This window comes from Clupea harengus, chromosome 13 (assembly GCF_900700415.2).
Source record: "Clupea harengus chromosome 13, Ch_v2.0.2, whole genome shotgun sequence".
In the NCBI taxonomy this organism is placed as follows: Eukaryota; Metazoa; Chordata; class Actinopteri; order Clupeiformes; family Clupeidae; genus Clupea; species Clupea harengus.
Window position 1 is genome coordinate 8655544 of NC_045164.1, and position 24173 is coordinate 8679716.

At 43.4% G+C, this 24173-nt stretch overlaps 2 protein-coding genes across 2 annotated transcripts; one reads left to right on the forward strand and one right to left on the reverse strand.

Moving 5' to 3' along the window:
* Positions 1-1043: 1043 nt before the first annotated feature.
* Positions 1044-2814, forward strand: sfr1 (SWI5-dependent homologous recombination repair protein 1). The gene is made up of 3 exons (XM_012827308.3): positions 1044-1381; positions 1580-1933; positions 2292-2814. Exons 1-3 carry the CDS (start codon positions 1280-1282, stop codon positions 2496-2498), a joined length of 663 nt encoding a protein of 220 aa, XP_012682762.2. The 5' UTR covers positions 1044-1279; the 3' UTR covers positions 2499-2814.
* Positions 2813-23753, reverse strand: cfap43 (cilia and flagella associated protein 43). The gene is made up of 38 exons (XM_031579244.2): positions 23132-23753; positions 22597-22850; positions 22135-22231; positions 21879-22046; positions 21536-21686; positions 21202-21355; positions 20841-20923; positions 20531-20665; positions 20298-20417; positions 20010-20090; positions 19727-19875; positions 18902-19005; positions 17994-18161; positions 17675-17838; positions 16983-17141; positions 16502-16632; positions 16172-16295; positions 15804-15917; positions 14073-14150; positions 13658-13783; positions 13280-13384; positions 12981-13097; positions 11436-11636; positions 10938-11144; positions 10534-10623; positions 9157-9237; positions 8804-8929; positions 8376-8495; positions 8133-8240; positions 7797-7883; positions 7334-7422; positions 5442-5637; positions 5212-5324; positions 4832-4991; positions 4183-4347; positions 3801-3881; positions 3395-3548; positions 2813-3071 (listed from the first exon to the last, which is right to left on the reverse strand). The coding sequence occupies exons 1-38, from the start codon at positions 23158-23160 to the stop codon at positions 2896-2898; spliced, it is 4965 nt and encodes a 1654-aa protein (XP_031435104.1). The 5' UTR covers positions 23161-23753; the 3' UTR covers positions 2813-2895.
* Between the last annotated feature and the right edge of the window lie 420 nt (positions 23754-24173).

The window sequence follows — 24173 nt, forward strand, 5'->3', positions numbered from 1 at the left end:
TGGGGTTTAGTGGCAAAATGGTTTGATTTGGTGAGAGATGAATGCTGGGTAGATGATGGACGTGGCAAAGCACTCTCCAAGTTAAGCAGCTGAGTCAATTAATGACCTGATGGCATAAAACATAACACAGTCTATCCTCATTGAACTACCAGAAACAAAAAGACTGACTCAACTGTTGAATCTGTGACTCAACAGAAACCTTATCAAATACATGGCTTTTTTATGTATGGATGTTTTCTATTAAGTTTGAATCCTCAAAAATAATCAAATATTTCCTAATTCTGTATCAATAAGTAGTCAGTAGCTATATGAAAAACACATTATCCACTCACATTCGCCCTGGAAAGGCCGAGACATCAGGCATTGACATCACACCTCAGAAAAAGCCTAGCCTAACTATGAGTTAATTCAAATATAAATCCCCATTCCCGGAGGTAAGGTGCGTAACTGGGCTTAATATCAAATATCCTATTATCAAGTCATGGCAGGATAAGACTTCTCTCTGAACCCTCCCTTGAGCCCCAGGCTAATACAAGTTCCTCGGCATAAATTACTGGAAAACTATACCTGGAACCCTGGACACAGAACACAACAGAGAGTGTCTCAAACAACCACATTAAAAAACATTGGTTGGCTCTGGTTATTCAGAACTTTTACAAACTCAGAAACAGATACAATGGGATTGTTTTTTTTTCTTAAAAAAAATGTAATCCTATATACATATTTTGCAGTATTATTTCAAGGGAGTACTAAAGTAATTAGAATGCGTGGAACACACTTCAGGCTTTGAGACTTGAGACAAGTAATTTTAGAGTGAGATAAGGAGAAGTTATGCAGACTACTATTATTACCTTAATAAGCAATACAATGCTGCATGTTCATTTAAACAAAAGAACATGACAGCAGAACATGGGATATGTTCTCTCTGTCTTGGTCCTCTAATTTATTCAGTACTCAGTCTCCCAAAATGCCTCTGCTTGACTGCGCCTGACAGAGAAGGAAGTGACGACATTGTTGTTTTCGCACCAAACTTAAAAACCATAGACATATCTATGAAAACTGCTGCCCTGAAGATAATGGAAGTTTGAGGAAAAAATATTCATGGGTCACCTGTTGAATTTAACATCGACATGTACACTAGCTTTTATGTCATTTCTGTCTGTCTAAAGGTAGCTTAGAACGTTTATCATCATAACTACCGTACAGGTACTTGCCAACAATTTCTTGGCTAGAAGGTGCAGCTAGCAACGCTTGGTCTTCGTTTTATACAAGTAACATAATGGACACGACGCCGAAAGCACAGAAATCAAGGTCTGTGTTGCACACTCCAAGCAATGATGTCGATGTCAGCGTTAGTCCGTTTCTATCTTGTGGGAGAAAGGTAGGTGAAACAGCGATTGAAACTGAGTAGCTGAGCTAGCTAACATTAACAAAATATTGTCTCTTGTATGCTGTGAATGTTGTGTTATGGCCATGACATTATTAGAATTAAGACCATGATGAAAATCGTTGAGTCTATGTGGCATCACTTGTCTACGTTGCTTGTCTGTCTAACTGTGTCTGAATATGCCTGTCCCAGACTATGAGCTCTTCCCTGAGGCAGAGACTGAAAAGAAGTCGTCGTTCTTTCACATCGCCTCTTCCTGTGGCCAAAAGGCTCAACGTGGACCCAGAGGACGACTCTCCCGCGTCTCTGTCAACAGACGACAAAACAAAGCTGACAGAGGTGAAAGGAAAAAAGGAACTGGATTTGAACCAGAATGAAAAATCGTCTTGCGAACAGCCAACCAACCAAAGCCCAAGGCCGCTTACGGATTCTTCACAATCCCCTCAGAAAGGCATTCTTCACCTGCGAGACCGCCTGAGACGGGAGGTGAAGGAGAAAACAGAAATGTTACGGAGGCTGCGGATGGTCAAAATGTACCGGCAAAAGGTAACTGCAAACATGACATGTTTATCAGTGGAATGGGTAATAACATAAGAATACTCTTATACACTTTTGTTGTACTTTTGGGTACAACATCTTGCCTGGTTGACATAAAAATTGGCAATTTATTTAGATAGTTATCAAGATAAAGTAGGCTAATCTCAACATGTTTGTGACAATAATATGTATGGTTGTGGATTTGGAGAAGGGACAGATAGAATGGACACTATCCATAAGGAGGTGTACTATTCCTTCAGTTGTTTAGCAATATATAGCTAATCAAATATACCCTTCCCCTCAACCCTGAAATGGATTCTACCCTCTTCATAAGACATAACGGTAAGCTCTTCACCTGTTCCCCTAGAACGACTTGTCACAGTTGCGTACGCTGATCAGTAAGTGGCGGCACGGTGCACAGGCAGTGCTGTACGAGCTGCAGACAGAAATGCCAATGGACGGATGCAAAGCCAGCCTGGGTCAGCTCATGGACCACTTTGGCCTGGAGGACCGCCTGCTGCACTATGACCGCAAACAGGACGACTTCAGAGATGTCCGAGGAATCCAAAACTAGAACCATCACAACCTGTTAACACGATCACAGGTGCCTCACCCAAACCAGAACTTTTATGGGCCAGAACCTTCGTGATCACCACCAGTGCCTTTTTTTTTTATATAAAGGCTTTCTGGAAGTTTTCTTGTTGCTCCCTACCAAGTGAACAGTTTTCCTTTGTATTGGAGTTGTAATGTGAATTGTTATTTTGTTCGTATGCATACCCTTTAAATGTATGTGTGTGAGTTTTCCTTCAGTTCAAACGTATAAATGAACCCACAAAAGTTCCAAGTGCACAAATACTGTAAATAAAAGCCCTCACATTGTTTGAGGATTTGTGAAATATTTATATGAATAAACTCAGTAATATATCAAACTCCAGGTCTGAGCTGGACCTTGTTGACATGTCAGTGGTGTATCAGCTGCGTTTGAGCTGGGCAAGGGCAGGGAAGGTCTTCATCCTCATCCTCTCCACCTCTGCACGCAGCACCGCCACCTCATGGGCCTGCTCCTTGGCCAGCTCCACCAGCCGCTTCCGCTCCAGGATCTCCCTGTAGCGCTCATCGGCCCCGGCCTCCTGGTTATCCTCCATGGCTGAAAGAACATCAGGCTTATCTATCTAGACTGTAAGTCTGCACTATTGTACACATTTGACTTGAACTAAGCATGCTGCTTAGATGTTTAGCATGAATACATTTCTTTAACCTCGTAAGTGTGATAGACACATTCTTGACATAGTGTATATCAGTATTAGCATCGGATTCCTTTAGTTTCTGACCGGTTAACAGCATCCTATATCTGTGGCCCTCCAACATCTAACTAGTAACATCAAGGGGGTAAGCCACCAATCAGGCCAATTATCTGATGATCATTGTGCATTGGTGGAGGGACTGTGGATGGAACCTTACACACAGTACCTATGGTGTCATAGATGGTTCTCCTCTCGGCCACAGTGATCTGCATGCTGGCCAGCTGTGTGTCCAGAACGATGTTCTTCTTAGCCTTCACGGCAGCCTGCTTTTCCAGCTGCTTAATCAGACGCTTTGTGTTCTGCACATTCTTCAGGTGCATCTGTAAACAATGCACACACACACTGCTTTCCTTTCTTCATATATGCATGTTCTTTATGGACCATAGCCTAGTCAACTTGCTTTGCATATTATTTTACTGGGGCATACACAGCAGTTTTCTGACAGTTCAAATTCATTTTTTTATTTTATTTTTAGATTTAGATTGTAAATAGATTACTCATCCTATTACAAATGTGTTCTATGTGGTCAGTGGTTACATTTCTTTAAAAAGAAGACTAATATCAATAATTACCGTTTCCTGTTGAGCAATAGTTTTCTCCAGAGTCAAAACCTGCTTGGACAGTCTATTGTCATGGTCTGTCTCACCCAAGTACTGGGAAGGAAATCAAAACACTGTAACATCAGTTCAAAGCTGATCATCACACTGATTTCACATGTGTACAGTGTCAGTATGTCAGTCCATGTGTGGCCATTCTTATAATAAAGTACTTTGAGGAATCGATAGAAACTAGTATAAAAGGCCAGCTATGATCCGGACATGAATCAGAGGCCTGCTGCCTATAGCTGTATATATGCAGTAGCTGGGTGAATGCAGTTAGAACACGAGTAGGATCAGATTAGTGTGGAGATGAATAGGCACATCAGTGGGATGGACTGTGTGCGTCGGTTCCCACCTCCTGAAGTTCCTGAGACACCCGTAACATCTGGATGTCGCGGGCCTTGTTGTTGAGGTCCTCCATCAGCATACGCATCCTCTTGTGCTCCCACTCCTGCTGGATGATGCCCTTCCTGAAGTCCTTACACTCCACCATGCTGGCGATCTTCTGCTCTCCCAGCGTCTGCACACACACAGCTCGTCAAGGTCTGAGAAGTGTGTGTGTGTGTAAATGTATTTCATTTGAATGTTTGTGCTTTATGTGAGCGTCTGTTTTATTTCTGTCTGTGTGTGTGGTTGTGTAGGGTCTTCTTAAGGTCTGTGTGTGTGTGTTATATTTGTGTGTTTGATTTGAGATTGTGTGGTCATGTGGTAATGGTATTGTCTGTGTGTTTTATTCATCTCTGTGTGTGTACCCTAATGGTGTCTGTGTGTTTTATTCATCTGTGTGTGTGTACCCTAATGGTGTCTGTGTTTTATTCATCTGTCTGTGTGTACCCTAATGGTGTCTGTGTGTTTTATTTATCTGTGTGTGTGTACCCTAATGGTGTCTGTGTGTTTTATTCATCTGTGTGTGTGTGTGTGTGTGTGTGTGTGTGTGTGTACCCTAATGGTGTCTGTGCGTTTTATTCATCTGTGTGTGTGTGTGTGTGTGTGTGTGTGTGTACCCTAATGGTGCCGTTGAGTTCCTCCACCACACTGCGGTGCAGCAGCAAGGAGTCAGAGTAGTCGGCCACCAAGTCCCCAACCTCCACCTCCACCTGGCCCTGCTTGATCAGGAACTGCACCATGATGTCCAGACGGAAACGCATCTTTTCCTCACGTAGACTAAGGATTCACACACACACACACACACACACAAACACAAACATATACCAGTGCACAAAGAACAGGCAAACGTGCTTAGTGCAAATGTTCACGGACACAGGGCGTTTCCCACACTCAGCTCACACTTAAAGCAAACTCTCGCTGGTACTACAACTAAAAAAAAATCAGCAGTCATTAGCCCAGTCATTAGCCTTAACACATTTTAACACAGTTCTCTTACCTGTTAATCCCCTCGATGAGGTTTATGATCTCCAGACGAGTGTTCTCGTCCTCGTCGGTTCTCCTCTGTAGAAAGGCCTGCATCTCTGCCATGGTGAGAGCCTTTGTCTTCACCTGAGGAACATGTGCCCACATATAATACACACACACACACACACACACACACATACATCAGGAGAATAGCCACACAAATACACACACATAGGTAATTGCACACAGACAGAAACATACCTGGTGCTCACATTCCACCTTGGCCCTCCTGGAATTACAGAAGCGTTCCCACACGGCTGGGTCCAGTCCGTCCGGCATCTGCTCCCCGGAGTCCAGCTCCTCCATGGCCTTCAGCATATGAGACAGGCCCTCAGTCTGCGCCTGGCCCGACCCCGCTCCACTGGGCATGTCCGTCTGCGTACGGATCTGGTGAACCCTACACGTACACGCACACGCACGCGTACACAGGCAGAGACACGCATATAAATGCACACAAACACAGACCCATATACAGCGGCGTAACAATAACTTGACGGGCCCGAGTGCAGATCTCATAAACGGGCCCCCCAAACCGACCTATTGACATGCGAAAACAATGAATGTTGGGTTTGGCGAGGTGCAGGGAAATCTACTTATGATGTACAATACACATTAAGGGTTGCTACAATATGTTTTAATAAAAACACCAATGAACACAGTATTTCATCGATCAAACTGATTTTGGATAAATAGTGTATAATGAGCAGATAGACAACACATGGGAAAACATTAATACAACTTCTTCAGGGGGTAATCAAACATTATTGTGAATAACGAACATTTGCATGGATTTATGGGAACAGCCACTCGACAGCGGATTCACAGTCAGCGCCTCGTCTACTGCAATCAATAACAAAAAAAACTTCCTCCAACAATATCACTTAGGCCTATGGGCAAAGTAACTTATTTTTTCTACAACATTGAAGCGAAACAAAATACATTTCAAGTAGCATTAACGTAACATGCATGGCGTTTAGAATGGCATCCTACGAGCCTTGCGTTGAGCAAAATCCTCAACAATTTCAGAAATGTTCAACTCCCTGGCTCGGATGCTTTCGATGGACAGGGTGGGTAATCCACTCAGTCTCTCCTGCCCCATGCTGCTCCTTAAGTGGGTCTTAATCATCTTTAGTTTAGAAAATGATCGCTCTGCTGTGGCTACGGTCACAGGTACGGTAAGAAACAATAGCAGAGCTGTGCACACCTCGCCAAATGCTGATGTAACCGAGTGGTTATCAACAATCAGCATTGTTGCTATCTGTTGCACTGATGACTGCTGAGAGATCGCTGCTTTAAAGCAGGACCTGAAGTTGCGCTGGAAACGTGGGCGCAATGTCCCTGTCATAGTGGTCTGACAAAACTTTTGCCTTTCCAAACAGCTCATCATCTCTTGCGAGTTGAAGGGTACTGGGGTGTAAAGCATCAAAGACATGACAGGTTGCTCGCATACTACTGAATCTTTGGGAAAGCTGGCTGTCAACACGCAACGCAATGCCACACAACAGGATGGGAAACAATCGCAACATGTGTGGGTGGGCTATAGAATCTTTGACAACAATATTACCCAGACATCCTTGCTATTTTTTGATGGCAATATTACTTAATAAAAACGAGATTCGTTTCATTCAGCAAAAGGCAAATGAGGCAAAAATGAATTATTAGCTGTTGTTAAGACTTACTATTGTTAAAATGTTTATTGGGCAGGTGATCATAATTATGAATAACTGACACCATAATTGAGAAATGTTTGCGAATTGATGGGACTGGATCATATGCCTATATATCGATGTTATGAGTGGTGCAGGGGGCCCAGTCAGGTCTTCAATGTTAAAGCAGATGGTTAGACCAATAAGGTTATCCCATATCTTCGATGAGATTGAGGACGGGCCCCGTTTGGTCACGGGCCCTAGTGCAGTTGCACTCCCTGCACTCCCTATAGTTACGCCACTGCCCATATACATGCATACATACATTTACACACAGACATGTATAAACATGAACACACACACACATATGGGCAGGATTGTTGGCTGAGTGACTAACTGACAAGTTGGTTCAGTTGTCTGGATAATGTAGTGAATAATGGTTGGTACCTGGGCCTTCTCTTGTAAAGTTTGTACAGCTGGTCAACTACATGTCCTGGTATATCGAAGAACTCTTTACGAAACCCACGGTCAAGCAGCTACAGGAGGCAAGAAAATAAAATCAGCCACACAGACCATATCATATCAAGCTGCCTGTAATGGATTTATTCCTGACTTGTATCAGGACTAGCTGGTATCCATATGAGACAAGACCCAGATCCATTGTAGTCACCTATTTTGGTTAATGGGAGTATGCAAGAATAAATAATAAAATAATTTATATATTTTCTCAAAGATAAAATCAATATGCTGTCCTTTTCAAGCATACTGGAAGTACTGAACAAATATTTCAGTCCTCATACAAACTGAGCTTTATGGCCAGGTTATGATTTCTCTCTAAGGTGGCAAGAGATTAGACCAACCAGTCTCCAGATGCATGTTTAGGTAACGCCATGTGGCGGTGTAGGTTCACCTTGTCCTCTGCCACGATGTTGTCGTATGTCTCTCTGAATACATCCACATCCTCCCTGTACTTCTTCAGGTCCTCCCCCATGTTTTGCTGTGGGCAAGAACAGATGACTCACACAATAAAACATTAATATTGAGAAGGGCGAAGGACAAACTGTGTCAGAGGCAAACCGTTTTAAATGTCACGCAAGTCGGTTCATGTAAAACATGCCAGACTTCTGGCACGTGACGCATGAATACAGGCCAGAGCAGATCTATATTGACAGCCCCCTTTCAATAAATTCCGCTTTAAAAAAAAGGCAACTTTTGGTCCACATCCGTGTTGAGTCAGATGAAGTACCTTTAAAGCTCTCATCTTTTCCAGCTTGTGGTTCAGCTCCTTCTCTCTGTTGATAATCTCGTCCTCGATTAGTATGGAGTGAATCAGGTTAGCAATCTTCAGCTCCTCCTGTGAAATGAAAAACAAACATGGCTCTTTTCTTCCTACAGCTGCTACGACTATTAGTACGACTGCTGCTGCTCAGAGTTGCCCATATTGGTCATGTGGAAGAAAGAACAAAAACACTCCTCACTTGAGGTTTACCTGGTTTATCACCATTTCTGATTTCACCTTCCTCTCAAACAGTTTCGTGAGGATGTCATCAAAGCCCTGTGCTGCCTCTTTGATGGATGTCTGCAGTTTCTTCATCTCTGATTCTAGAGCCTGGGACAGAGGCAATACAGCAAGTATAACTATTCAACAGAAAAATAGTGTTTTTTTCCCCTACCTCTCTTTCTTTTGGATGCCTTTCCTTTCATTATTTCCTCCTTGATTATGAAGGTGTAATGTGCCAAAGGAATAGAGCAGTCTCCCCACCTGGCCCCAAACTCAGATCTCTGGGGCGATAACCCTTCAAAGCCAGACGTGTTGGTGTGGCAGTCACGGCACATTATCAACCATTGTGACAGTCACGTGTAAATATACATCTTTTTCAGATATATGGATGTAATGGTGGTGGAGATGAGCCCCACCTTGCGGTACTTCTCCTGCTCCTCCTGCAGCTCCTGGACCTTCTTCTCGTAGTCCTTGTGGGCTTTCCTCTCCTCCTCTGTCCACTGTAGCTCTGGCTTGGACATGAACTCGGGCGGAGAGATCTCCTGCAGATTTTAACAGGTAATAATGGGTGGGTGGTGAGTGTTTGTGTGTATGAGTGTGTGTATGTTAGTACATGTGTGTGTGTGGAGGGGTTGGCGGGGGGAGTTTGTGTGAAAATCTCTATCATAGTAATGCCAGACCTAGTCAACCAGACTGAAAGTGATCAGTGGAGTGGGGAATGGTGTGTGGGTGGGTGTGTGTGTGTGTGTGTGTGACTGATGCTCGTCACCATCTTTAGGGTGTCCTCCCTCTTGACTTCTAGCACTCCTGCCATCATGTCGTCCAGAGCGCGTTCCCTGATGTTATCACTCTGCAGAGGAGAGAACAAGGAACACAGACCACCCGCTCAAAGAACAGACACAGTACAAACAGAAGGTTTGACATCTTCCCTATACAGACAAGACATTAGCTCAATAGATCAAAGAACATGGAACTAGATTACAGCAAAACAAAGAATTGTCTAATTAAGGGACATGGAACAGAATTTTGTTATATCAGAGAACGTGGCTGCGGTCGAATAGTCTTTTTTGCTTAGGAAGGTTCCTTACTGAGTGAAATGACCAGGAAGTATCTAAGTGGCAGGCATGATAAGAGCTGGTTGAATTCTCTAAATGCTGAAGGAAAGGTGCTTCAGTGCTTTCTCCCTTATGTCCTTTAGATAGAGTACACTGGCCCAACCTTTACAAAAAGAAAGGAGAGAATGCCGTCCCACAATTCCTTGCAGAAGTAACAACAAATTATCAACATGACCCACGCCAATAACATTCACTGTCGCATTCCTTTTTTTGGTCCTTCTCCTTAACATCTATCCTTGACCTCATGACATTTTTGATCAAGGTCAAGGAAAGCTGGTTAGGAATGGGCATAGGACATCATTTTATTTTTTACTATTCCACCAGAGCCCAAGACCACAGAGAAAAGAACAAAACAGAAACAACTTTGAGAACGTGACAGCAGTCAATCCTGACGTGTTCTAACACTCCATTGAAACCTGTGTAGGCCAATCTAGTCAGATTTAGACTAGATTTAGTTTTTTTGTGCGTTCGGTTGCGAGCTGTTGTGAGTTCAATCATATTTTCACTGCCCACAGAGCGGATGAGATGAGCTGGGTCCCAAACCTCCTTCCTCTCCCAGTGTACACACACAAGTACTGACCCGTAGCTTCTTCCTTGCTGAAACAAACCTCCGGGGCACCTTTAGACAGGTTCACCCCAAAACAGATTCCCTATGAAACACTATTAAATCAACCTGTTAGAGCGGTGTATCATTGTGAAAGGGTGTGGTGAAGGACCCGAGTGTTATGAGCTTGTGCACAGATCCCCAAACATTTCAAATTAGAGGGACCGGAGAACTGCCCCAGAACTGATTTTGAGCAACACAGATAGGAAAATCTGCATGTTAAGGTTAGAAATAAGTCCTAGCAAATGCTGAAATGCCTTTCTGTTGACAAAACCATAGGGGAAGTGACCTGACTTATAATAATAATAATAATAATAATAATCTGAACCATGTTGCTGCCATTTCCACTGTCTACAAGAAAGTTTTTTAAGTTACTGGAAAGAAGGTCAGTGTATCCAAAAGATATGATCGGGAGAGAGCCCCACACCTTCGCCTCGAGTCTCCTCTTGTCCTCCTCTTTTCCCTTCTCCTCGTCTTTCTGCCTCTGCTCTGGGCTCAAGAACTTCTCCACTTTGATCTGGGGCATGAAAATACACACACAGACACACACACATAACACACAATAAATCACTCATCTTTTTCCCCACCCTTGCTTGCTCCGCCCCAACCAACACACACACACACACACACACACACACACACACACACACACACACACACACATACATACACACACACACACACATACACACACTGCAGTTTACTGCATACAATGTGAAACACTAGCACACCCTCTTTAACTGAGGGAATGAGAGTAGGAAAGAAAACATTTCTTTCCTACTCTCATTCCCTCTTTCTCTCTCTCGCTCTCTCTCTCACACACACACACACCTCTGAGTCGTCCACTGTCAGAGCCCTCTCTGGCCTCTCGTTTGCAGAGAGCTTGGGCTCCCAGAGGGTCTCCTTCAGGTCCAGCTCGGCCATGATCTTTGTGATGCGTTTGTTCTTCTCACACACACGCTGCATCTCCCGTTCCTTCTGCTTGTACACGCCGTCAAACTCCTTATTGAAGGCACTCTTCACCTTGTAGATGACATCCTTTTGGGAGAGACAGCGAAGTAGTCATAGTTAGATTGGACTCACCCTGCCAATTTCTTTTGAGCACTTACATCTGGTACATATACATGCCTGTTCCTTGCTGATCGAGTGCTTACTGTATTATACCATTTTGTATTGATGCTTAATGGTCTTTGTTGCATTACCAGGATATCAGGTAAGAGCCTAGAATAATCTAGTCTGTCTTGATTGGTGTGTGTGTGTGTGTGTGTGTGTGTGTGTGTGTGTGTGTGTGTGTGTGTGTGTGTGTGTGTGTGTGTGTGTGTGAGAGACCTGCAGCAGGGTGATCTGGTTGATCTTCTGCTCTCTGATGTGCAGGCTGAACTGGCTGTGTAGTAGTGGCTGGGTGCCTCCATACTGGGCACTCAGACTGCCACTGTGGGCCAGGCTCTCCTCCTCTGATCCTTTCTCATCCTCGTCTTCCTCACGCTCCGTCAGCACACAGGCCATGTGCTCCAGAATCTCCTGCTGAAGCTGCGGTGAAAACACAGGTCAGGATCTCGCATGGAAACATGATGGACACCTGAACGTTGTCTACAGCGGCTTTACAGACAGTTAGGATACATGGTATCATGGACTCCATCAAATACCAGCAGATATTAAATGAAAACCTAACAGCCCCCTCCAGTAAGCTTAAAAGTCTACAAACGTTGACCTCGGAATCTGAAGGATCTGGAGAGATACTGCATGTAGGAATGGTCTCAGATCCCGTGCCATGTGTTCACCAACCTCATCACGCATTATAGAAGACTCAAAGCTGTTATCCTGGCAAAGGGAGGCTGCACAAAACATTAAATTAAGGGGTACCAATAATTGTGGCACACATTTTTTGGGGAAAAATATTTATTTAAATGTCAAAAAAAAAAATTTCTTTCAATAGTTTTACTTCAATGAAAAGGTAAGATTTTTGTGAATATTTTGAGTGAAAGACCAAGAGGATAAACAGCAAAGACATAATTTTTTATAGCCTGTTTTGCTCATATTCACTAGGGGTGCCAATAATTGTGGAGGGCACTGTACACGAACACTGCAAATGTAAGTGAATAAATAAATAAGCACTAAACTCAATCGCGTTAAAATAGCCATAGTGGAATAGAATGGACACACCTACATCCTGCAACAGTCAGTACCTCCACCTCTGCACCGGTTAAGTTAGATCTGCGTTTAGTTGTGCTCGCTTTCCGCTTTGACATGACTCGCTTACGAGTTGCTTTCGTGTGGACTCGGTAGATTCCGACAGCACACGTCACTACGGTTGCGTGCCCTTATAAGGAGCTGGCGGGGCGTGTATGTATGCAAATTCAGGAGCACGAGAACGCGCTTTTAACTTAAGAAAACTCTTCCGGTGGAGCACAGCTCAGAACACTTCTGCTGCGTAGGAACACATTTTCAAGCGTTCATGAATTTGGCGGATGTCTTTCCGAAGCCCGTAAGAAACATTTCAGAAGAAACTTCAGAAAATGTTCGAGGATGAGGCCCAATGATTTTAGGCTGCTGTCAGTTAGCAATTAGAGTAGTTAATTAGCAGCCAGTGTTAAACCCCAGCTTCCTCTTCTGTGAGGTGAAATAGTCCTTCAACAAGGCACAATCATTAAAACAGTTTCTTTATATAGTTGAATCAACTAATACTCTCTCTACTCTACAGTTCTTAGATAGATTAAAGTTACTAATAACCGTCTCTTCATACACAAGACAACAAAACAGTACAACATAGTACACTAGTTTGTCCAGTAGAGGCTAAGGCTATCTTAGGCTATGCTCAGGGGGGAAAAAAACTCTTTTGTTTGCTCTGACTTGTTTTTTACTCGGTTATCGTACCTTCGAGTCTGCAAGTTCAATCTTCCTCATGTTCTCCACTCGCAGTAACTCATCCAGCTCCTTCTGAGTTCTCTCCCTCATGGCGTAGTTCTTCACCTCATAGGGCATGTTGAAGGCCTGCCAGACAGGTAGAACAGACACACAAACACACACACACACACACACACACACACACGCAGAGATGTATACATGCAAACAACAACAGAATGGCACACATTAATCCAGAAATGAAATCACTTTCACACAAATGCACGCGTGCACACATACACACACACACACACACACACACACAGACATACCATGATGGCTTTGCCTTTGACTTTCATGGAGTCCCAGCACTCTCTCTTTAGCACCTCCCGCAGGTAGCTCTTTGCCAGGTTCTCCATCTCAATCTCACTCCTCACCTTCACACAGGAGAAGAAACACACCGCAGCAACCAAGGGGGCTGTTCACAGGGACATTTCATACAAGCCTTGGGCACAACATACACCGGCTCTTTGATGACGACTTTACAGCGACTCCTTAAAGGGTTTCAGGTTTACACTAAGAGCCTCCTGATGGGGAAGAATGAGTGAGTGTTTGTAGATTGTTTCCATGTGTGTATGAGTGTGTGTATGCATGTGCATGTATTTTAGTCTATTTGCGTGTACATGTGTGTGTATGTGGGGGGTGTTTACCCTCTGGACCTCCTGCTCTCCCTCTGCCTGTAGTCGTTTCCTCTCCATCACGTCCAAATTAAACTCCTGCTGCTCCAGACGCTCCATCTCAGGCAGGGCCTCATTTTCCCTCATCATCACCTGAATCTACACACACACATCATAAACACAGACATACATACACACTCACACACACACACACATCATAAACACAGACACACTCACACACACACACATCATAAACACACACACACACATCATAAACACAGACACACACATCATGAACACACACAAACAAACACACACACACACATCATAAACACAGATACACATACACACTCACAAGCAAACATCATGTCTTTTAGGTACCTCTGTTACAGTTCTTAAGTCATGTTCTGTGTGTGTTCTGTGTTGGTTTGTGTGTGTTGTCTCTTACAGTGTCTCGGAGTTCTTTAACGGACTTCCTCAGGTTCTGCTTTATCTCAGTGAACTGCTGGTCTTCTTCTTTACCGACCTGCACAGAAACAGCACCTATGAGCCGACGCGTGTGTGTGAGGGTGGCTTCATTTTTGTCTTTGTTCATGTATGTGTATGAATGTTTGTAAAACATATGAGCACAAAAATGTGTGTGTGTGTGTGTGAGGATGTGCACGTAGTGCGTGTGAGTGTGTCTCTGTGTGCTTATGAGTATGCGTGCGGTGTCTGTTGTTCTTCAGTGGATGGCATTGATTGGGGTTGTTCCCCTCCGCGAACACATTCCTGCAGCTGTAGAGAAGCACGGCAGAAGTTGAGGGCTTGCCCTGACAGATAGCTTTGCCTCCCACACAGGGACACAAAGGGCTAACCGACAGATAATGGATGTGCAGTACAGTTCATTCTAATGCCCGGCTCATTCTCACAGATCAAATTACATGGAGACATCTATCCCATAATAGTTAGACTGGTTAAAGAACTTTTTTCCCCAAGAGTTCTTCTTTAAAGAAGGGTGATTTAAATGTAAAAAATACATCATAGATGACAAAAAAGATGCAAATTATTCTGTGAAAACAAATGGATGAAAGTAGCCAGATAAATCATAAAGCAAAACAAGAGATCAAGAGATTATATTTTCTTTACTTCACATTCAAAGTTCCAACCACACTCCAAACCAACTCCAATTACGTTATCCAACTTGTGATGGTGCAAAGTAAAACCATCATTCGGAAGTGAATATGGAACCATGGTTCTGATGATTCAGAATGGCTCTCCAGTACTATCAGAGACAGATTGTTTAAAGAGTGTGGCGAGATGACGTTTACTGTATTGTGAAAACACTTGTTGCAATAATCTATCCATCCTAGAACAAAGCATGAAGATGGTTGGAGAAACCACAACATAAACTTAACACCAGCTCTACATGCAAAACAAGCCTGCACACACACACACACACACAAAAATTAATCCACACAACACAAAGAAAACACATTCCTCATGGAGATGTCTGCAAGTCCCACTGGGATTCTGCGGTTCATGCTGTCATGCATGTCCCCTTAAAGTGAGATATATATCCCAGCGCAGGAATGTAGCTGCAGGCAACACACAGCTGCACACCTTCCCACTGAAGCAGCAGCCTTTATCCAGTCAGACACAATGAGAGACTGAGGGGGGCGATACAGAGGCCATAACGTAGACCAGTCATACAAACAAACACAGAAAGAGACAAATTGCTCTACTGGTGCCTGATCCGACTGAGCAAGGGTTCCTGAGCTATCACTTCCAAAGTCAACTATACCGCAAAGGCCAGTAAGACTTTATATAACATGCAAGAAGACATATAATGGCAGTATAATGGCAATAAATCTATCATAAATTACTAAAATAACTGATTTTGTAAGAAAGGTCACAATTTTGAATTTTGAGATCTATCATGAACTACACACTGCTTTAGGGAATCAAGCATTTAAAGAACTGATCAGGGATAACTCGAAACTCCTTAGAGGAGAGCATTTAACTGATATGAATGCCTTGTTACCAGCTGAGTGACACATTAAATTATCCTGTGAGGAATGAAGCAAAACAAAACAAGCCTGTGTGGACCACCTTGTCAAAGACTGACAGAGCAAAGCATTGGCCCATGAGAGCCCTCTAGTGTCAAAATGTATAAATTGCACACACTGGGAATACTGACCAGCTCTAGCTTGTTGTCCAGCCAGGTGGCGCTAGAGAGGGCTTCAGAGGTAGGACTGCAGTAGCTGTCATCCTGCTCTGTCACATCAATGTCTGATCGCTGCCGCACCCCCTCCTGAACACATATGCGTTGAGACATGAGAAGTCGAGGAATATCACCAACATTACAAAGTCTTCCTCACCTGGTGCTAGTGAAATATCACCTTTGGATGAATAAAAATGTTAATATATACCGTGGCTATCACTAAATGATCAGCTTAACTAGCGATTAATTAGATTTTCAAAGACTTTCATTAGAGCAACATGAGGCAGTAATTAGGGCCAGATCTGTACCAGAGCCGGCTACCATCCTGATAGCCTCTTCCCTACCTCGCTGGTGGACCCAGTAGCAGACTGCGTTGCCGGGTCCCACTCAGCCATCTGGCAGAGGGCGGAGCTCTCGGCGTAGGCCACTGATTGGCTCTTCTGGGAGGCCGCCCCCTTCACCATCTGCCTGGTCAATCAGAGTGGAGCACAATGCAACCATTTGTGACCCAGTCCACAGACATGAGTTGTGCTGTGGTTAGTAGCAGTGAAGGCACTCATTTAGCTATCTGTATGTGTACAAGACTTTGATGTGTATGCAGGTGAGTGTATGTGTGTGTGTGTGTGTGTAGGTGAATAAGGGTAAGTGTGTCTGTGTGAGTGAATATGTATTACCTGTGTTTGATGCACACCAGACTGCCATCTCTGAGGCCAGTGCTGAGGAGAGCCTGATTGTCTGAGGTGAAAGCTAGGCTCCGCCCCCCACCCAGCCAACTAGAGTGACACTGAAGCTGTAAATACTGGTCCTGTCAATCAAAACAAAGACATGTGTCCATGTGTTAGAACAGCATTAAACATCATCATCCTCCAAAAACAGTATACACATACATACACACCACATACACACTTAACGAATTAGTCCTGTTAACACTGAGACACGCATATCTCACTTTTCCCTGAAACTATGCAACATCCCTTAATTAATACTGAGATTTGGGCAGAGATCCTATTTATTTCTCCTGAACCTGTTGGTATGAGGTAGCCAAGCCCCTCAAACATCCGTAAATCCCTGCTCAAATCTCAAAACTCCCCTGGCTTCTTGGTTGCTGTTTCACAGAGTAGTATGCACAGCCACTGCCATAGCATCGCGCCCTACCAAGTTGGAGGAGGCTCGCAGGTACAGAAAGCCGTCGCGGCCTACTGTTGCCAGCCAGGCGTGGTGGGGAGACATCAGCAGCAGGGCGGGCCCCAGGGGGTGGCCCTCCACCTCATTATCGGGGGCCACAGACACAGGGGCGTCTAAGGAACCCATGCTCTGGAGGAATACACACAGGTTAGGGTACACAAGTACAAGGACGTTTCTGTTTGTGGCCTATTAGGACTGTGTACTGGCAATATGATACGTATCGCGATACAGGGCTTATGATTATATTGCGATATATTGCAATAGTGTAAGCAAGGCGCTACAATACCATTTCCGTCGCTTCACTTTTTTTAACGCTACTTCCTGTATCGGTTTAAGTTGTTACGTTGGAGTGGAAGAGTCACTACCATCTAGAAGTCGAGGGTTTAAACCACTTTTTACCACTTTCTGCCATACATCTTTGCATGTAAACTATTAATTAAAAATGTGTTTTCATGTGCAGTGTTTTTGAGAATTGATACAGTATCACAAAACATATATATAATATATAAATATAGACACACAAGTATATCAATATTTTCTTACGCCTATGGCCTATGTTTGTTGTGAGTTGGTGTCTGTGTTTATCCTTGTGTAAGCACATGTGTATGTCTGTGTAAGAGTGTGTTTGTTTCCTTGTGTGTATGTGGTGTGTATGAATGTACCTCTGGAAGTTGGTATGTCTGAATAGTCTTCTTCGGATGGCAGTAGGCATATAGCCTGTTGAGGCTGAGTGCACAGGAGGAGAGGGGGAGGTTTGCCTCATAGTAGCACACCTGCAGCAGCCCAGAGAAAATACGACCACTTTGGTCCACACAGTCAGGGTGCTCTACACACACACACACACGCACACACACACACACACACACACACACACACACACAAAGATAAATACTTGATAATACAAGTATACATAAAAAACCTACTTAGGTTTAATACTTAGAAAATGCCAAACATTCACATGTACAATACACAAACACACACCTGATGAGATCTTCTGAGTGGGCAGAGTGAATAGCCTGATTCTCTTCCCCCCTTTCACTCCTCTCTCCATCTGCTCATCCCTCGTTCCTCCACACACAACCACCACCTTCACAAGATCCCCCTCCTTGATGTTCAGAGCAGAAAGGGATACCACTGGCCCATCGGCTTCTGTAACCACAGCAGAGTAGCTGTGAGTGTGTGTGTGTGTGTGTGTGTGTGTGTGTGTGTGTGTCTGTGACTGTGTGTGTGTGTGTGTGTGAGTGTGTGTTTCTGTGTGTGCACATGTATGTGCAATTACTCCGACCCTCCGAAACAGCTCCACACTATGTAACAACAGAACAAACTCAGTGTGTGCGCACGCTAGGGTGACCTGATTCAAACAGACTAAATGTGAGAGGAGTATTACATTTGTGTGGGACAATGTGGGACATGTTACGCTGAGAGGTAACCTAAAACTTTGATATAATGTCTATCTAACTGAATAAGAAACATTTATATTCTGCTTTTTAGCTCGTAAACACCTATACTTTGTCCTCTAGTCAATTCACTTCTAAGCCATTGAAATGAAATTGAATTGGATGAAAGCCAGACTTTTAGAAAAGCTTGGCTGTGTCGTATTTGTAAGAGCCAGGTTGCTGCTTCTGATGTAGCACTATTAAAAAAAAACTATGCTGCAACGGCACAAGCAACTCATGTTCCGGGCGTAGACAATTAAAAACCAAATTACCAAAGAAATGTAGGACATTATCTCAATATTCAGGATGCAATCTCAATAAGTTGTTTTGCGGGGCACTAGTGCACGCGTGTATATGTGTGTGTGCGTACGCATATGCATGCAGTTCACGTGAATGTGTATGTGTGTTAATGCATTTGTGTACACACACATGCAGCCTGTGTATACATTCTACCTATGTATCCGATGACATCAAAGCCTTTGGAGGGCCTCGGATCCAGAAGGAAAATGTTTGTGTCTGAGCCACTTATAATCAGGTAGTTCCCTCCTTGCTCAAACCTATCAGCAAAACAAGAAACACTTCAGTCCAAAGAACAGACCCATATTATATGAACTCTATGTCTTATACTTAAGCAATATAGTACGAGTGCGAGTGGGGTAGGTAAGGGATATTCCCACGGGTGGTGTTCGGCCGTAGCCACGAGGCCGGAGGCCGAGTGGCGCAGGCAACATCACCCGTGGGAATATCCCTTACCTACCCCACTCGCACTCGTACTATATTGCTTTTATAAAACAATTTTATAGTCAACCAATTAACATTTAAACACGAAGTTATTGATTAAAAAAAATTATTTCGCCATTGTTTCTCCGCAACAAAAAAATAGTTCCATTGTCAACGTCTTTTGGAATTATAAGAACTTTGAATTAACGGTTATCGCTTATCAACGTGCTATAGAATGTTTCATCGCGGAGTGATTTATTATTAGCTGTGAAAAGTCAGAGTTGGGATGTCCTGGGATATTCCAACTCATGGAACGTCTCTCGTCCAATCAGAAACAGCTAAATAATTCAATAGAACCCAATTGTTTTATAAACTTAATTAATTATTAATTCATTGTTAAGTGCTTAATGTCCAATGTAATCTTCATAGTTCAATGTGTTTTCCATATTTGTACATGTTGTTAGAGTATGTCCTTGGGCTTAAAGTTTAAGATCAGCAACATGTAGTTTTATGTGCGTCATCTTGAAGTCACACAGGTGTGGTGGCAGGTGAACTCACAGCAGGTGTTCCACGGGTGTGTGGTAGAGTTGGATTCGGTGCACCAGGCGAGGATGTTCCTTCATGGACAGGTCCACAAACAGGACCTGGCCCGAAGCAGTTCCCACGGCTACATACTGTGCCACTAGACAACAGGTCAGAGTTGTCGCCTTAAGGTATGACAGACACACAAACATTAATATTTAGCATGTGCATATACACTACACTTATAACACAGATACAGAGCCACATCAGTGAGTCACAGCTAGGGCATTCTTCTGTTCCAGCACACCTTACCCCTCACCTGAACGTGCAGATTGATGGATGCAACGCAGAGTCCAGCATCCATAGACCACAGCTGCAGCTCCCCACTCTCTCTCACAGACTACATTACCCAGAACACAACACAGTTAGGAACAAAAGCTGGTCCAAACAGACTACATTACTCCAAAAAAAAACATGGCATGCAATGTTTTTTTCCATAATTAACCTGTTCAACAGTGAGATGTTCCCTTGCTGCCTTGAACTGAAAACTAGTGATTAAAGAAACATGTGCACTACCCCCTTTCTTAAAAGTAATGCGATGTCTCACCACACAGTATAGGTTCTCCTCTGTGTGCAGTGGAGATGCAGCCACAAAGCCCCCTCTCAAGACCTCAAGGATTTTCCTTGCCTTCTCCGACTCAGAGGGTTTGTAGTGGTAAAAATGACCCTGCAGCACGAAACACACACTCACTTTACCAATGGCACAGCCTCAACTGTTTCACACCAGACAGGCAAACAACACAAATCAAATTAAATTAAATGAAGCAAAACCCTACGTACAGAATTGGTGGCCAGCAGCACACTCTCCTTGTCCGGCGATGAGCAACACATGCTGGAGGCAGGCTCATCCAGCTCCACTGTCTGTGTGACCTCCAACACATTCCCCTTTACCTGCAGAATGTGCAGAAACCCATCCTGCCATAGCACAGAGACAAAGGCATAGACACTGTTTAATGTACATAACACAATCCTGCTATTGACCAGAAAGAGGCAGAGACATAGACACACACACACACACACACACACACACACACACACACACACACACACACACACACAGGAAATTCAGCACCGTGAGTGTTGCCCTTACATCTCCAGACACAAGTAGTCGATCTTTGTGCAGCGCCATGCTTAGGAAACTGCCCTCCTGTAAGGCTGCAATGTTATGAGCTCCTACAGTCCAAATCACAAGAACATCCTAAATTACTGCAGTCCAACTACACAAACAACAGTGTGTGTGTGTGTGTGTGGGTGTGTGTGTGTGTGTGTGTGTGTGTGTGTGTGTGTGTGTGTGTGTGTGTGTGCATATATGTCAGTGTGTGCACCCTTTTATTGCTATTATCTCTGGTGTGTGCGTGTGAGTGTGTGTGTACAGTATCTTAGTGTCCACATTAAGTGTGTGTCTGTGTGCAATGTGTTGATTGCTGCAGTTAGACTGTGTACGTACTTACCCTTTCTGTGTTTTGGTCTGTGGAGGATGGAGACAAGCAGAGACTCAGCGTTGACTCTAAGCAGCCAGCCCTCCCTGCAGCCCACATACAGATGAGATGCAGCCGACCAGCACACACTGCTAGGGCTTAGCTGAGGCTTCTTGTGAAGCTTAGGCTGCATGCATGCATGCACGTATACACACACACACACACACACACACACACACACACACACACACACACACACACACACACACACACACACACAGTCAGTCAGTGATTTAGGCTATCAGTGATTTAGGCTATAAGATGAACTTTAATGCCAATGACTAGACATGCTGTAATGAGGCTTTACCACAAATCTGTCTGCGCGCTCCCCTACGAGACCAGCAATGGAAGAGGTGGGCATCTGAGGGCCGAGGTACGAAAGCTTCCCATTGGCATCCTGTGAGGGGCCCATCCCTGTCTGCACCACACTGCCATCTGTGGCTGGGAGGTGTATTACACTGGAGGACAACAATAAACAATAATTTAAAATATTTGAGTCACACTGTTATAACAAGGATTAGGTCATTAAACTGACATTTAACAAAATGCAAAACTCATGCAGCACTGGTTTGTATCAGATTTGGAGAGAATCTCATTCTGATGTAATAAAAAAAAATATGACACAATGATAACTAGTGGATCAGACTTACCTTTGTTTTAAAATGCATAGGTTGTCACTTCTTTCAATGTTCCAAACCACAAGTGAGCTGGAGTTCATGGCACAGATTTGGTGCCAGTTCATGGGATTGAACACTAAAATTGGGAAGTCTTCTTTCATCTGAGCGTGGCTGCATAATGGAACCTTTTTCTCCCAGTCCCTACAGAAATGTTTTGGGTCAATACATCAGATCTATTAAAGATAGATAGTTAAAACAGATATAGATTCACACAATATCTAAATCTTACCAAATCGTGATTGTGTGATCAGGTACAGATGAGGAACAAGCAAGGTAAGGACCAGTATCACTTAGTGCCAGAGCTGTGTAGTCCAGTTGAGCTGAGCCTAAATATTCCAGCAAAGAAATATGTTAAATGCCTTCGCTCAGAGATCATAGATAGCAACCAAATATGAACTACTGTCAAACTTTGCTCTTCTTTTCTTTTACTTTTTGTGGCCTAAATAAAGGTTTATCTTCTTTGAAGGTATTTAAGAATGTCACTTAGAGCTAAAGATGCTAGGGTTATTTGCTTAACAAGATCACGGATAACCTCTGGACAAAGAACTATGGCATGTACACAGTGTGACATTATATCTACATCGCGCGATAGCCAATTTGTAATTTCAGAAAAGAAATGAGAGCTGAGTAGGTTAGTCCCATGATACCCAAGCGTAAAAGAAGATTTTACGCTGTACAAACTAGGACTCGCCTTCAAGCTCACACTGAAGAGTAAGTTCTGGGTAGCTGTACACGTAAATAGAGGGATTGAGTTTCTGGTCAGAAAAAGCCAACATTTTCAAATGTCCATTGGTTGTGAATGCCCCGATTCCGCGACCGGGGCTATGGAGAAATTGCCTCGTTTTGGTCTCGACGTCCAAGAAAACCACAAAACATCCACAGGTGTAACATGCCGTTTTCCTGTCCACAAATGCAACGTTCCGGCTGGTGAAACCCTGCACCCACCTGTACAAATTAAACCACCATTAACGATTGAGTCAAAGTTACTAATTTAGCAACCATCTAACGTGATCAATTAGCACTCAAATGTAGGCAATGCTAGTTTATGTTACTTTTTTTCAGGTTGATGGGTTACTTAGCTTAAGATAATATCGCTAGCATAACTTAGCTGTTTAACTTCATTTCATTCAAGAAGCTGTTTCCAAAATAATGTGAGATAAATATTTACTAAATTGAGCTAAGTTGAATATCCTAATGCAGTCAAAACAGTTTAGTACTCCGCTCACCTGACTTCTAAATGTCCTAAAGCATCCATTTTTAAGAGATACTCATTCTCCAGCCGTCAGTGTGTACACGCTTTAGTGTTTCCCTGACAACCATCATCACTCCCGACTCCCCCACATACCTTTTTTCCATTGGTGAAATTCTCATTAGACCCGCCCAGGGAAGTAAAATGTAATGTCCATGCTGCAGTTGCCAGGGTCGCGATTTTCTCGCCAAATTGCTATTAATATTTCAACATTTATTGCAACAATATGTTCACACATAATTGTGTATGACTGTCTGTCTGTGTACACATACTCACACACACTTGGAGCTTGTGGTGGACTACCGGCGGAGCGGGAGGAGGAGCCCCCCAACTCCTAACTGGATGGTCTGGAGACAGTCGGGGAGGAGAGAACGCAAGGAGGCTGGACTGTTTTTATTTTTATTTTGTTGTTTGTTTGATTCCTATTCATATTCTTATTTTTGTTGTATGTCTGATTCCTATTCACTTCCCTGCACTCAAAGCACATTGTGTCTATGTATGTAATTTTAATTTTATTTATCTTATTTTATTTTATTTTTTATTTATTGTCTGATTTTGATTTATGTTTGATATATACGTTAATGCCTTTTTTTAGGTTGTATAGCCTTTTTCACTCTGGCAGGGGGTCTGCCAATGGAAACTAGCCTTTTGGCTACAATTGGGTGCATTTACATCTTAATGTTCATGAATGTACACTGTCCCTCTTGATCAAATAAACAAATTGATTGAAATTGACACACATACACACTGACTGAAATGTAATTTACTGTAGGAATAGGTGGAGGTCTGTGTGTGTTAGCCACATGCCATGCCACTGTGTCGTCCTTAACAGTAGACTATGTAGGACTATTGTAGCCTACCTCTAACACTGAAATGGGACCGTGGAGGTCTACGTGTACTTATACACTCAGTAATGTTTTGTTAGAACAAGGGTACAGAGCAATTTGGGGATTATATGTTCTGTGAGCGTTTGTGAATGTTTGTTGTTTTAGAGGGATTTGTGGCTGAATGGCACACAG